We start from the raw sequence: 16,098 nt of genomic DNA, 5'->3' as shown, positions 1-16,098 counted from the left end.
CCTCCTGAACAGAGTTGAGTCCAATAATCTCTGAGGATCTCCAGCAAAGGTTCACGGAGAATCAAATGTTACATCCAATTACAGTGACAACTAAACAGAATGAGAGTTGGAACAATATACATAATTTTATTATCCAGAGAAGCAAAGTTTATTCCTCCAAAGTCTAAACATATTAAAATACTTTACACAGAAACTGGTATAAAAGGAGTTACATACTTCTCTGCTGTCTGAAACAAGCAGCCTTCCCTTGCTGGTTCAGGGTTAATTAACTGCAGCACTTCTCAACATTTTCCAGAACATGCCACACTACACTTGTACGGCAGACCCGGGGAGACCCTATTTCATAAACCCACTACAGAGGCCGCTCTGGTGTCAGGTGCCGGACTCAAAAGTTATACACGCCAAAACAAGAACTACATTACTGAATTCAGAAAGTTTATGGAGGTATCCAAACAGTATTCAAATGGGACTTCACTTCTGTAAATTTGTCAATGTTTGATAAGAAAAACATCTCAATGCTTATCACTACAAAAAGAACATCCCTCAACAGCTTGTGGCATACCTGTAACCCATTCACCACACACCATCTGTGCTCAGAGAATCGAGGCAGCCCAACGTCACACAGCTAGCGAGAAAATGAACAAGGAGTCAGGATCAAGGTCATGGTGGCTCCTCCTGCCTCCACCCACAGTCACAGCTCTGGAGATGCAGTGACACCAAGGAACTATGGTTTCCCAAGGTATCAAGGCCCTCCACACAGGCCCTGCCTCCCCAGTGACCTCTGAGTCTCGGCCACCTCCCCATTCTGGCCCAGTCACCTGGGTGGCTTAGCAACTGCTCTGGCCACCTGAGCAAAGGCTGGCAAGTATGGCTAGGCCACCGACAAGTGAGAGCCATCAGAAAAGTTATGACAGACTGTGCTTCTCTCAGACTGAAAGGCTCATGGTAGATGGGTTACCACATCCCTCACAACTGATTCAAATTCAAATTCGAAGGATTTATCTTTTTTTTAAAAAACTGTGGTAAAATAAGATTTAACATTTTGAATATAAATATCACCATCTAATTTAACCTGTGCCACAAAGAAAAAACCTAGTTGATCACTCCCATCTGAGACTGAGGAAATAATCAGACTCTCCCCCAAGAATCTTTAATTAAATTATTTTAAATTAAATTATATTAAATGTACTAACTGATATAAATATAATTAAAGTATATTAACTGCCGAGCCTCAAAATTGGAGAAGTACTCTTAAAACCCTCCAGAAACAAAAGCTCACAAACCACTCCCTTTTTTCCTTGTTAATTCTAATTTTTTTTTTTTTTTTTAATTTTTCTGCATGGTTTTAAAGTTTCCATTAAACCTGATGTCACGATTCCTCTTCCTCTGGCCATTAGTAAGTCTAAGGACCTGTTATTCCATGAAAAGCACAAAGGCAGAACATTTCAACATTACGAAATACCCCATTTTTTTTTTTCAAGAAAAGAAACACATCATCACAGAATCACAGAACTCAAAAGGACCTTAGAAATCATCTAGCCAAACCTCCTCATTTTAGAAATAAATGAGAACTTAAGGCTCAGACAGGATAAGTGATTTCCTTAAGGTCGTAAAACCTAGTCAGTTCCAGACTCAAGATCAGAATTCAGATTTCCAGACTTGTAGTCCAGGGCTCCATCTTTTCGCAAACCAGTAAGAAATGTCTGCACATGAACGATTAATCCAGAACATCCTCAAAACTGAGTGTAAGAGAAGCGAGTTATGCGGTGGCGACTGAATAGAGCACTTCATACCAAATAGAAGCTGCCGGTCCCCGCACTGAACCCCGTGTCTTTCTGAGGACTGTGCTTTTCCGCAGGGCTGCAGAACACCGACCTGGGAGCCCCTCGGCTCCGTTCCTGCTGCCTTACAGTGTCGGGGCTGGAAGGTGAGGCCGGTTCCACTTTGATTGGAGCCAGCAACTCTGGGCCACCGGTGTCTCCAGGTGGGGGGCTCGGAGAGGTCAGTGTGGAGGTGGTGTCTGCTAAATGACCACCTGCGGTCAAAGCCTGTGGGTCCGGACTCAAGTTCTTCACAGGCAGAGCTACCAAACAACCTAAAGCTCCTGCGTTTACGGTCTGTACGTCATCCATACTGAAGCTGCCTTGTTGAAGAACGGTGGCTGCTGTCCCAAGAACGAGAGGGCTATCCAGGCTTGGAGGAATGTCACTATGGGCCACCAACACCAGTGGGTCCATGGGCCCCAAGGAACTATTATTAGCGGGAAGGTTCCCTCCGAGTGAGGCGCTCACAGAAGTAACATCAATAGTCAGGATGCCAGAGTTCAGTGCCTCGTCTGAGGCCCCCGCCGCACTCCCACCATCACCAGGTGCGTCAGAGAAGAGCGCTGCCAGGTCTAGGTTATTCAGCTCACTTTGGCCTGGGCTGCCAAGTTCACTGCTATGCGTAAGAGAACTCGGAGCTCCAAGCTGAGGGAAGAGATCTGAAAGAGAAATGAACACTCCAGTTGTCTTATGCACTTTGAGCAGACTCAGAGGTTTTGTTCATGCTGAGACGTTACGCAGTAAGCAAGCCATCAAGGTAACATCTACTCCTCCTGCCCGGGCCACCTGGTGCATCGAAGGTGGCCATAGGCTGAAGAAAGGCATTGCTTGATAACCTATGAGGCATTCTAAGTACACTCCCTCAAATCCTTGAGCTCACAGGGATTCCTCCAGACAGGAAATGACCTGAGAGTCTAAATAATACTTCCTAAAGTCACATCAACTTGTAACAGAAAGAGGGAAGAATTGAATCCATGTCTTTCTGGCTTCAAACGCTATGCTCGTTCTGCTACACAAGAAGTGCCCTCAGAAGCCTGTAAAACCTAACCCAGACCACAAATCTTCAGAAGTCAGACACAAGCTGAAACTCCGGCTCCAGGATATTTTTGGAGTCGGCTGGTGTCAGCTCACGTCTCATCAAAATCTATACCCCACTCCACAACTAGCTGCCATTCCAAAACAAATTTGAGTCATCTGGGGGTGATCAGTGGGTAAAAAAACTGTCCTGTCTGGCATGCTCTGGAATAAATGCCCTGGCTCAAGGTCCAAACCCTACGGACTATAGAGAACTAAGACATCAGCCCCCCAGGCACTCTGGAGTTGTGTCCCCTCCCTGGAGCATCTCCTGATAGGCTCTCCTTCTCCCCCCACCACCGTAGTTCTAAACTCAAAAACTCTTTCCTTGATCATCCTGAAGGCAGGGAGTCTATCTCACCAACAATGTCTCTTTAGCACCATGCACTGGCACCTCGCCCCTAAGCAGTACTTAATAATCACAGAAAAATTAATTCTAGTAAATCCCTCTTTAGTCTTGATTGTTCATTCAGCCTCTGTTGTTGGTCATTTCACTCATCAAATATTTGATTCTCTTATCACTCAATTATAGTAACTTAAACAGACTACCCTTGGAGGAATAGTGAGCATTAGCATACTTTTACAGAATTTCACTGAACGGTGCAGGCTGGCTTAGTCAATGGAGCACGTGACTCTTCATCTTGGTTGGGGCTGTGGGTTCGAGTCCACATTGGGTGTTGAAATTACTTAAAAATAAAATCTTAAAAAATTTCAATGAATATTCAAGTCAGAAATTTATACACCAGTGAACCCAATCAATCATCCCAAATCCCAGGACTGTTCAAGCAGCAAGCAAACAGGAAGATGGGAGTATAAAATATTTGGGTAAGGGAGCCAAACAGGGCCCTCAAGTTAATCCTTCCCAAGAAATTTGTAGCTGAAGCTTCTAGAACATGCCAGTGCCTGGCCAGAGGGAAAGGCTCTCTCAGTTCTTTGGTTCTATTCCTCCTGCACCAACTGTTAGCTAATCCCAAACTCATACTTTTTAGTGGTGGACACCATGTAAGAGTGCCTACTATAGTTTTAATGCAAACCTATGAAAGAAATCCACAACAGACCCTTCCAAACTAAATTAATAATCAAATCCCGATTATTATCTTCTTCAGTTGTCATTACTACTTCAAAGCTGAAAAATAGTATCGATATATTATTGCTTCTTCACTAAGTATCTCAGTACCAATAAAACAACTTTAAAAAATGGCAGAGATTCAGAAATTAAAAATGGAAAACAGTCTCTATTACAAAACCTCCCAAAAATTTCCTTCACTATCTTGATAATAAAAAAATTAGTAATAATCATCTCAGTGCAAACAGACACCAATTTGTTCATAAATTTCCTATTTAGCCTTGAAATCACAGATATCTTCTGGACACCTGCTATTGCAAGGCCCAGATATTCAGAAATCATTAAACATTAATTAATAGAGCATCTAGACCAAGGTTATAAGCATGACCTCGCTCCAGCACTTCCCAGTGTATGGGACCTCAGACAAGTCCCTCTCCTATCCACCTCGGCTTCATTAGGAATGGAGCAGTGAAGATGCCCCTGCCCCAGGATCACTGAGAGGGAACTCCAACACCCAGCCCAGGGTCTAGCAGAGCCCCTGGCAGCGTCAGTCCACAACAAGGCAGATTCCCAAGCACCCGTTTCTCACAAGGCTATAGCACTGGGACACTACCTAGTTATCCACCCCTGACCACAGCAGAGAAGAATGACACGCAAGTCAGTCAATGGCACATTATAAATTCTGAGCCTGGGAAACACAGGCACTACAGAGCCCCTAAGAGGCTCTCACATGGAGACAGAGACTAAGGAAACTTGTGTGGAAGGGATGATGCTGTTGCTGAGCTCCGAATGAACCAAGCCAGGAAAGGGAGAAGAGCAGGAGCACAGAGAGCCGGGTGCACAGTGTCCCATAGTGCTAGCTCAGAGCCAGGAGGGGCGAGGGCTAAGTTCTAGAGACAGAAGTAGCAACCCGACCACTGAGGGCCTCTCAAGACCAGCCTACAGCTCCTGACTAGACTCTGTGAGTTGAGGTGACAGCCTCTCATATGAGTCCTCATCAACACCTAGAGTTCAGAAGGGCAGCTTCTTAAATCCCAAGCGAAATGGCAATTACTGTTAGAGCCAAAGGAGTGACGTGACCACATCTGTAACAGGATGGGAAGAAGCCAGAGGAAGGATGTTTCCTTCAGAACACTACACAAATTCTCTTCCATGTTTTAAATATGAAAAACCAAAGCTCAAGGACCTGTGCCCTAGCCTAGATCCCATGGCTGGGAAGTAGCTGTGCCCCAACGCTCCTGCTGCCTGTCACACAGGTGGCAGGGAGGCAACCCACTCAAATGACTCTAAGGCTAGCGAGGGCTTCCCCTGCCAGGAGCAGCAACCCCACTGCGCCCCAGAGAGCAGGATGGTGCGAGCTCCAGGTCAGAGGCAGCGCATGGCTGCCCACACCCCTCAACAGTCTGCCCACAGGGCTGTGCGTGCAGCTTGAGAGGCAGACCATCATCCCATGTCACCACGCAGCCAGATGACCAGGCTCCCTGCTCCAGACTACTGCTGTGGTTTTCCCACCCTTCTCCCCTACCCAGGCCCTCAAGCCCCGCCCCCTGCTCACAAGGTGAACCACCACTCTGCACAACCAGACAGAGAGGGGTGAAGACAGAAACAAGGGAGGGGTAGGCTCAGAATCCAGGACAAAAGTCACAGAGAGAGACAGACTTAGGAGACACATGCTAGGAAAAGCCAACCAAGAAAAACACTGAAAATAAATAAACAAATAAATAAATAACTGAATGCTCCTCGAGGGAAGCACTTCAGAGGTGAGGGATTAGGGTCAAAGGCAGAAAGTGGCAGAAGACAGTCCAAAAGATGACACTAAGCTTGGCAGCCATGGTTTATGGGCCAGTAAGACTTTGTTGTGCTCAATTAATTTAATCCATAACCAGACAACTTCTGAAGGGGGCGGAGGAAGGAAGGAAGGACACACTTTAGCTTCTCTGACACATGTCAAGCAGACGCATCTCTGCAGTGCCCTAAGAGAGATGTAAACGAGCAGACCTTGGCGCCGGCTATGCTGCCGGACCACATGGGCCTTCATGCTGTGCTTGGAGGTGAAGAGTCTGTTACAGCTGGACACTGGGCAACGGCTTTTCGGAGCACCCACGTCCTGCAGGTGTTTCTTGGAGTGAATGTAGAGGCTGCTACGGGCAGAGAACCTGGCACAGCACCCTGGAACAAAAAGAACAAATGAGTGGTAAACCTGAGGATCCCCAAGGAACCAGTGCTGACATTTCCTCCGTTGGAATCGTAAGACAATGCATGCCATGCTCCAACCACTGACCAGGGACAGACACATAGCCCTTTGGGCAACATCACAAATGTGGGGCCAAGGCAGGGTGCCCCAACGCCAGGCCTCTTTGGCATGCAGGTTATGCCAGCTGGAAGCAACCAAGGCCTAAAAGACTCGGAAATAAACTTTGACATCCCTCTGCCTACTGCCTAAAAGAATTTAGATGGAGGACATACTCCAGGAAAAAAGCTACCACCACAGATAACTATGTTATGATATGAACTAGGTATAGGGGACAGGGAGGATCGAGCAAGGCCTGTTTGAGCAAAGTCTGCTCTGTGTCACATTGTTTCTGTGAGCCCAGGAAACACCTGTTCACCAAACATTTACTCATTTCCATTTTCCTGTAAAATGCTTTCCTTTCCTCTGAAAGTCCCAGGTCCCTATCCACCCTTCTCTTTAGCTCAGGATGACATATATAATTCATTTTACCTGTCTCTGAAGATCATGTCTGTGTGGGTTTTCCATATATATAAAATTAAATTTTATTTTCCAGGGGTGCCTGGGTGGTTCATTGAGCATCTGCCTTCGGCTCAGGTCATGATCCCAGGGTCCCGGGATTGAGCCCTGCATCGGACTCCCTGCTCAGCAGGAAACCTGCTTCTCCCTCTCCCACTCCCCTGCTTCTATTCCCTCTCTCCCTGTCTCTCCCTCCTGTCAAATAAATAAATAAAATCTTTAAAATAAATAAACGATTAAATAAATCTTATTTTCTGTTAATCTGTCTCACATCAATTTAATTTAGTCCAGCGAGAACAATCTTGAAGGGTAGAAAAAAATTCTTCCTCCCCAACACAAGGAATTAATTTTGAAAGCAAACTCCATTTAAAAGGAGACAGGAAGTTCCCCATCAGTTGTGTAGAAGACACATAACCTTGACAAGTTAATGCTGGGCCTGTTTCTTCACCTGCTACACATGGCTGCTGGACGAAGTAAGTTAAATTCAGTGTTAAACAACTCCTTAAAAGTTCAATCACTAAAAATTTGTACCAATTACCTGTACTTAGGTACTACTAAAAAACTGGAACCCTATGACATTTAGAGTTGGAAACTATCTCAAAATATCACCAAAGCCAATTCTTCTCATTTTACTACTGAGAAACTGAGGCCCAAAGGGACAAGCAAATGACCATAAATCAAAGCACAATTGGAGTCTGGAAGTGGAGTAGTCTTGCTGATTACTCAACAGCTTAGCCAGAATCAGTAAGACCATCAACCTGCACATGTGTGTCAGAGGGAAAACAAGACAAATTACAAAGTATCACCACCTTCCTCTTGGCCTAATCTCCCACTGTTGGAGCTCTGTACCACAGGGACAAGAGAGGGAAGCAGGGGTCTAAGTAGCTACAAGCTTGTGACCTGGTAGGGATGTGAAAACCAGCTGTCTTAAAAAAGGGCAAAATAAAACCAGTGCTAATGCCATGGAGTGTTCTACAAGCAGAAGAAACAGTGTACCTCTTGAGAGAAAAAGGTTTCAAGAGGTAGGTAGCATTTGAGGTGACTGGGTCTTGACAAATGGTAGGGGCCACACAGCAGAGCAAGGTGTACAGGCTGAGCAACTGCCACCCAAGGCATGGAGGCCACCAAGCAGGGTGGGCAGACCTTGCACTCTGGAGCAACTCTACTTCAGACCCTACTGGCCATGTGGCCTTATTTATTCTTTCTGGGTCTCCTTTTCCTTTTCTGTAAAGTGGGAATGACACACGCCTCACAGGGCTTATGAAGACTATAGGTAAACAATTCCAACCTACAGAATGCTCGCGCAGTGCCGGAGAAAGTAGAATGAGCATCACTGCACTTGTGGAAGCTTCTTGGGATAGCGAGGTGGAGCTGCTGGAGTCTAGGGCCTGGGGGAGGCCTATTTTAGGCAAAGAGGCTATGAAGACAGAATACAGCCAGATGACTAAGGGTTCTGGCTGCCTCTGAGAGGCGTTTTGAACTTACTTCACTTTCAAACAAAGCTTCCAGCTTGTTTCCAGGTCAGGCTCAGGAGAGAACATTTGGAAAACACACAAGAGGACAGATGCCTCCAGGTTCATCCCTAGATGCACCGTCTACAATGTGTCCCTTGCTCCACATGGTGCCCAGGGGTTCTCTATACCTCAGCCCCCTTTCCAGATGGGACACCTCCACACACACTTAAGGAGGCACAGCACAGAGGAGAGGTGCTGAAAACACTTCTTACCAAACTGCTTTGCCAAGGACAGGAGTCAACCACAACAGGGATGTCTGCCACACTTGTTAGCAGTGGTTTCCATTTTTAAAAATATTTGTTAACTCGACAGAGAACAAAACATACTTCATTTTCACTTGTACATCCTTTGATGGCCAGGAATGTGACTGCTTTTCCTCTGTGGTTTTAGGGCCACTTCAAAGATGAGGGAAAGAGGCAGAGAGATCTTGAGCCACTTGTCAGAGGTTACAAAGTGACTTAAGTGGCAGGGTTGGGACTGGGGTCCAGGAAGCCTCAAGCCTTCAGTTACCCCTCTTCAGCATACACCAATCCTTGAGCCCTGCATCCACTTCCACGGCTTAGCTCATCCCCATGTGGACCAGCCTCACTTCCAGCCCACCTCCTCACTGAGCCCAGCAAGCAGTACATCCCTGCCTCCTGAGCATCTGAACTTGGAAAGCCTGAGGGCACCTAAAATGCAGCACATCCTCTTCTTCCAACCACTGGCCCTGTGTGCCCACCTCAAGTGAGATGCTGGCCCTAACTACTGCTTCACCCAAAACCCCTACTCCCAATTCTATCACCAAACGCTGCTGGCACACTGTCCAATTCCTATCTCTCACCTGTGCATTCTCTCCCTTCCCACTGCCAAGCCCCAGTACACGCACAAGCCATCTCCTCCAGGAAACCAGATTAAGCCCTAAACTCAGTCATGGTCCCATCACACTCCTGCCCTGAACACCCAGCCTGCTGCTCTCACCATTCTGGGAGATGCTCCTACACTGGCCTCTTCTGCCTCCTTTCTAACCCTGGAGAGCTCCGCCTCCTTCTTCAGCCAACTGGGAGACCACTCCCATGCCCCCATGCTCTAGAAGCAGCCTGGGTGACCGGTGTGTCCCCACAGCACCCTATAGGCACTGGTCTACCTGGTGTGCCCCAACTGGAGCTCTGATGACAGGAGGAACTATGTCTTGGTTAAACCACCTATATTACCTTCATGACATTCTAGGAACTGGTCTTGGCTTCAAACTGGTCTTTATTATCTCTTTTCCAGATAAGGAAATTAATGCCCAGAGAAGCTGGCCTGAGTTCATCACCTGAGGGAAGGGGAAGCCAGGAAGGAGACTCGCAAGTACACACTGACCTGCTCTGCCCTCCCACACACCTGCAGCAAATATAGTAGGCCAGCACACACAAGCCATGGAGCGTACTTCTGCCCACGAATCGTGCCTTCACTGTGCAGAGAAAAAAACATCTGAATGCCCTTTTCAAAAAGCTAGCATAACTTGACTGCTGTCCAATCATAGCATGCATAGATAGCTACCATTTACTGAATCCATGATAGGTGCCAGACGCCAAAACAGGACTTTCCAACAGGTCATTTCACCTACTCCTCACAACCACCAAATTAAACAGGTAATAACTAGAGCCACGAATCTAGGGAGTGCACTTCAGAGCCAAGAGCCAAACCAGGTCTGGTCTGATTCTGAAATCTGTTCTTTTCAATACACTACTCCCAAGATAAAAGAATTAACTAAAAACCGGCCAATTAAATCTAATGCTGCAACTTACACTCGCCTTGCCTTGAAGCAAATAAAACTTACCTTTAAACAACTTAAACTTACAACGATGCAGTCACATACTAGTTTACAGCTCAAAGTAATCTATTAAAATCTACCTTCCACGGGACACTCGAATGGCTTTGTGCCCAGGTGGGTGATGCTATGGCCTTTCAGGTGCTCTGCTCTGGTGAATGACTTCCCACAGCCTTCAACGGGGCAAGTAAACCTCCGGTCGTCATCGTGTTTCCTGCCGGAAGAGAAAAACAGTGATTTTTCACTCACACAACCCGGAGACACCAAACCTCAGAAGTGATTCTTTGTTTAAGATTCTGCAAATTACAAAGTCTTAGCATTTAAAGAAAATGATCAGCACATTTCAGAAAATCTTAATTCTTTCTAACCCATGTGGACAGGTTTGCAATTTAGCTAATCCTGCAATTAGAAATTCTACTTTAATGACAAGGCTGACTCAAAAGTCAGACATGACAATTAGTACTGCTTCAATCTAGGAACAAATGGCTGGGTCCCAAATGTATTGACAAAGCTACCTCCAATGTTGAGAGATTCTGCTAACAAACAAGGTTTCCAAGCTGCAGAGGGCAAAGAAAAGCATGCACAGAAAATCAATGGCAATGCTAAAAGGACCCCCTCAAGTTCATGCACAAATACAGTACTTTTCTAGTAATGTTGTTATACTTAAACCCCTCAAATCCCCAGCTGTGCAAGCATGGACAAACCACCCAACCTCTCCGTCCCAATGCAAACCAGGGAGAGTAGGAACATCAAAGTCTGAAGTAAGAACATCAAAGCCATGGTCATTGTGACGGTTAAAGGAGAGAAGTTAAAGGTAAAGTGCTGAACAACACCTGCACATAGACAAAGCCCCCCAAGGACATCGTTACCAGTATGGAAAGTTTATAATGACATCAGGAAAGCTGCTTCCACAATGTTACCTTTTTTAAATATTGAATTTTGTATAAAGTACATAAACTACATTTAAAAACAAGTATAACACAGAAAAACTGACATTAGGTGATCAGATGCTGCGTGGTTTTCTTTTTACAGCTTTCTGAACTTTCCAAACTATCTACAATGGGCTCCTTTCCTTATAACTTAAAAAAATCGACAGATATTTAATCCACAGGCTTCTGCTACTGACAAACAACTAACTCACTCATTTTCTATATGGGTAATTCAAGTGAAATGTAAAGATTACCTTTTGTGTCGCAGGAGTTTAGACATGCTGGTAAAGGTCCAGCCACAACTGTCAGAGTCACAAATAAAAGGTCTTTCACCTTAGAAAACAAAAAAATTATGCCACGTAATCATAAATGCAAGCTACCACAAAGGCAAATCTTAAGTACAAATGCTGTATTCTCCAGCTCATTACCTGTATGACTTCTCAGGTGAATTTTCAGGCGACAAGCTTTGTCATATTGTTTGCTGCACCCAGGAAAGGAGCAAGAAAAGAGTTCTTGTTCCCTGAAGTGAGCTCGGTTATGGGAAAACAGAGCACTCACTGTGATGAATGTCTTCTCGCAGCCTGAACAAAGAAAACACAAACCCTGCTCACTGGTGTGACAAAAATCACATACCACAGCTAAACTAGTCACCACTCCAGGACACCATTCACACTGAAGCAAACAAGAAAATGAGATAGAAGCAAGTCCAGAAAGTTACAACCACTGTTATAACCATTGACAACTGTCTTTGTAGCGGTGGCTAAGGGCAGCCAGCAAGCACAGGCAGGCCACCTGCTGTGCTATGATTTAGCTATGAAGGCGTGATCAAGGGAAAGTCCTCCAATCACAGCCACATGCTTCCCGTTTCCACAGCACATTATTTCTTACATTTTGTGAACTCAAATGTCAATGCTGTCTGTGTGAGGCCACGAAAAACCCAACAAGAGATATTAGATACTAAGGAACAAGGATTCTGTCTGGGAGGGCTGAACCTGAAGGGCCACAAACCATTGTTCTATCTGAGACTTCTTATTTGCCCTTGCACGTGACGCTGTGTCCTCTGCAATTACAAATGTCCTCTTTGACATCCTCTGCAAAGGGCAGCAGCCCCCACTGTCACCTGGCTTCTTTTCCTTCTGCTTATCTCACCAGGATTCCCTGCTGTCAAAGGAGGCTCCCAGAGTCATCATTCACATGGCCTTTTCCTTCACTTCCATCTTCAACCCCACTTGAGCCACCAGAAAGGAACCTACCTCAGCAATCCCCAAACTTTCCACATCAATAGCTCTCCTTTGACAAAAAGGTTCAGTGTTTAAATAGAGTAGAAAACACCAGGTTGCAAGATTCCTATCTTTGAGGCAGCTCTTCCCAGAACCTGTAACATGCTACCATCGTGCCTATAAACCACCAAGCAGATACACGCTGCACATCACCGCCTCAAAGCACTGAGCCCCAGGAACCCTACTTTTCCTAGCAACACTCAACTGGGAAATGCTCCTCTTCCTAAATGCCCCCAAATCATCCTGCTCCTCCTCTTTGGCATAAATCTGCTTTCCCCTCCCACCCCCCTCATTCCCTATTTTGGGCTTTGGTGCATTCACACACTCTAAGAGGTAAATCTCTCTGCCTTACCAAGAACCACCCTCCCTGCAATCAACAGTCAAGCCCTTTGATCCTGCCTCTGCCATCTTTCTTACAGGAACCCCTCACCACTCCCAATGCCTCAGCAAACTCAGGTCTAGAACATTTAGTGAGGCTTCACAGTTCCCTCCCCTGAACCCACCCATGTGGAACACCTCTGATCATCCAACCCAAAACTCTCGGGAGGATTTCATACCCTAAAGCAAGCTAAATCCCTCATCTTCCTAGTATTACACTTGAAATGATGCTCTTAATACACTTTACTCAGGAGCAGTCTATAAGCCAGATACATAGTGTATAATATAGAAAGGTTCTGAAACGGTCTAAACCTATGATCTCCACAAAGAGGGATGCACAAGCCCGTCCACAAGCATATGGGGAAAAAAGAAACTAGAACCTATTAATGTGTTTTTCATTTCACCCTTTCAAAATCCCTATAATTTAAGTATATTTTCTAACAAACACATTACTGTGAGAGCACTGCACATATATAATGCATCAATACACATGGAAGGCACATGCTAGGCACCTAGTTGAGGTTCTATTTTAAGGAAGAGGATGGAGAAGGTCCCTCCCCTCTACTGGGCCCTCCCACACTCTCCCAACTTCACTGGCCACCCCGCCAACACCATCACAGCCGGCACTCCCTGCCTTGGCTTTGCAGTGTCACCCACCAGCACTGCCTTTCACCCCAGCCCACGCAAGCCAACTCCTTCCCAGGTAGGAATCTTCTCTTCCTCCTGGGGAGGCACACTCTCCCTCTTGGAGCATGTAAATCTGCCTCTCCTGGTGGAGTTCACGGTTTTGGACCCTGCATTCCCTCCTACTGCAGGCAATGACAGAGGGGAAAGAACCCTTCACTGGATTTTATCCACATTACTGGGCCTCAGACTCTTCCTCTGTAAAATGATCATTTTTAGGACTTCCCAAAACTGTGAAGTCCAAAGAAGATAAAAGCATAAAAGGCCAGAAAACTGCACTGCACCACACACCTGTGACTATCCCCTGTGGGCCTTAGAGTGTTCCACCTGGCCAGACTCATCTGTGCCACCTAAGTATCTGATACCTTAATTTCTAACTGATGAAACCCCCAAGAAAACAGACACCTGACTCATAAGTCAAATCTCTAGTAAGATGCTTTATCACCTTCATTAACCTGAAGCACCTTAAGAGAGACCTGTTGCCCCCACCGTGGGGAAGGAAGGCTGTAATTACTTGTGCTTCCTTTGTCGAGATCCCCACAGCAGTACAGGGCTGAGGTGTCAAACCCAAATCACCTGGAAAGAACTGGAACATGAATACGAGAGTGCTCCGTTCCCGCCCCTCACTCTTGGCCCATGGAACTTAAATCCTGCCCAGATGAACAGCAGGGCGACGCCGCACCCACTGCGGGCGGCTGAATTTGCACCTGGGGCCCCGGGAGCCCCCCGAAGCCCGCCCGCAGGCCCGTGGCGCGCGGTTACCGGGAAAGTCACACTTGTAGGGCCTCTCCGGCTCGAAGTGGCTGCGCTGGTGGGAGCTGAGTTTGGCGTGCGTGGGAAAGCGCTCGGAGCACACCTCGCACTTGAACAAGTTCTCCTGCTCGTGGCCCTTCATGTGCGCCTTGAGGTTGTACACGGTGGTAAACTTCTTGCCGCAGCCGCCCACCGGGCAGCCGAAGGGCCGCAGCTTGTCGTGCGACTGCAGGTGCCGCTTGAGCTTGTAGGAGGTAGTGAAGGCCCAGCCGCAGCCGTCCAGCGGGCACTTGAAGGGCCGCCGGCCCTGGCTGCCGCCGTGCGTCAGCAGGTGCACCTTGAGCTGGTGCTTCTTGGCGAAGGAGAGCGCGCACTGCGGCTCGGGACAGCGGTAGCCCGGGGCACCAGAGCCCGGACCCTGGGGACCCCGGCGGCCCTCGGCCGGGCTCGCGGCCTCCTCGCCCGGCGGCGCGGGCGGGCCTCGGGGAGGCTGGCCCGGCTGCGGCGGCGCGGCGGCCAGCGTGAAGACGCCGTGATCGAAGCGCACCAGCAGGTCCTGGCTGTTAATGGTGACGGTGCCCGCGAGAGCCGCGCCGGACCCGGGGGCGGCGGCTGCGCCGCTGGGGCCAGGCTCGGAGTGGGTGATTGGGCTCGCGCCAGCGCCGGGCCCCACCTCCCGCCGCCCGGGGTCCTCGGCCGCACCGCCGCGCGCCACTTCCAGCAGCACCACGAAAGAGTCGCCACCGTCCTCGGGGGGCGGGGGGCTCGGCCCCGGGCCCGCCGACGCCGCCCGGGCCTCCCCGCACAGCGGCCCCGGCCCGCCATCTTCGGGGCCCCGGAGCAGTAGCAGGCGGCGGCGCGCCGGGCCCGGGCTGGGCGGTGGCCCCGGGCCTCGGCGGAGTCGGCCGGGGCCGCCGCCGCCGCCATGTTGGGCTCCGCGCGCGGTAGGGGCTGCGAGCAGCTTCGGAAGGTCCATCTTGGGCCCAGCCGCGGCGTCCCAGCCGCAGCCTCGGAGGAAGCGCGGTCCGCCCCGCCCAGCCGTGCGCGACGCCGTGCGGCCGCCGCGACGGGTCGACACCAAAGCCCGGCGCGGAGCACAGCCGGACTCCGGCCCGGAGCTGCGCGTGCGCGTGAGCCGCGGGGCGCCGCGCGGGGCCTGCCAGGCCGGGGGTGGTCTGCGCCACCCGGACGGGGTCCTGCGGGTGCTGCTCGCCGCCGAGCCTGGGGGTTTTAGCGAGCCCTGACCGTGCAAGCCGCATCCTGACTCCCTGCATGGGGAACGACGCTCGCCGGACTCCACGATCGTGTCTTCCATCTGGGTGGTGGATCGATAACAGCAGCCAACTTTTCTTTACGCTCTCAAGTGTGAGGAAACCGAGGCGCAGACGGCTTGAGTCCCTTGCCCGAGGTCACACAGCTGGGATCTGGGAGAGTCAGGATTAGGGCATCCGGCTGGGCTCACTGAACTGCGAACAGCCCAGCCGCCTGGCTCCCAGACCTTGGCGCGAAGTGCCCCCAGATCCTCCCCCGCCACCCCAACCCCTCCACGGGGACCCCTGCCTGTGCTCTTCCAAATTCCTTTCCTACCAGACTCTGTACTGGCCCACACCGCCTCAGCCCTTCCTCATTGTTGCCTGAACTCCCCACCCCACCAACTCAACCCGGATTCAGTCTGCAGTCCCTCTGCTGGGCCTCAGGTCACTGCCCTCCGGATGGGAGCCCCTCTTTCAAGCCTAGCTTCTTGGGAAAATAACACTGCAGCTGATCCGCAGCCTCCACCAAACCTTCCACCCAATCCAGTCTCAATAGGGCCGACTTTTGTGATCTTCCAAAAGTGCAAATCAGTTGTGCCCCAGTCTTCGGGACTCTCCATTGCTCCTATGGCTTAGGTAGTCTCCCCCACATTTCTCACCACTTCACCCCTCAATCTACAGTCCCAAGGCTCCACTATCTCTTTCCATTTCCTCCAGCAAGCCGAGCTAGTTCTGCTGGACTACACCCATGGTCCCTGCTCTTGGAAGACTGGCCTTCTGATTAGGTACACCCTCACCCA

At 49.0% G+C, this 16,098-nt stretch overlaps 1 protein-coding gene across 1 annotated transcript in view; it reads right to left on the bottom strand.

Moving 5' to 3' along the window:
* The window catches only part of LOC111159075 (ZXD family zinc finger C), a 38,402-nt gene extending 23,381 nt beyond the window's left edge, over window positions 1–15,021 (bottom strand). Inside the window, exons 1-6 of the mRNA XM_022521459.1 lie at window positions 14,055–15,021; window positions 11,379–11,531; window positions 11,205–11,283; window positions 10,105–10,235; window positions 5,962–6,132; window positions 1,794–2,482 (exon numbers count right to left, since the gene is read on the bottom strand). Of these exons, the coding sequence (XP_022377167.1) occupies window positions 1,794–2,482; window positions 5,962–6,132; window positions 10,105–10,235; window positions 11,205–11,283; window positions 11,379–11,531; window positions 14,055–15,021 (2,190 nt within the window). The remainder of the gene's footprint in view (window positions 1–1,793; window positions 2,483–5,961; window positions 6,133–10,104; window positions 10,236–11,204; window positions 11,284–11,378; window positions 11,532–14,054) is intronic.
* Window positions 15,022–16,098: the final 1,077 nt, after the last annotated feature.

The sequence above is a fragment of the Enhydra lutris genome, unplaced genomic scaffold (genome assembly GCF_002288905.1).
Source record: "Enhydra lutris kenyoni isolate GAN:26980312 unplaced genomic scaffold, ASM228890v2 scaffoldscaffold66, whole genome shotgun sequence".
Lineage (NCBI taxonomy): Eukaryota > Metazoa > Chordata > Mammalia > Carnivora > Mustelidae > Enhydra > Enhydra lutris.
Note: the sequence above shows the minus strand (reverse complement) of the source record. Positions and strands in the feature narration are given on the sequence as shown.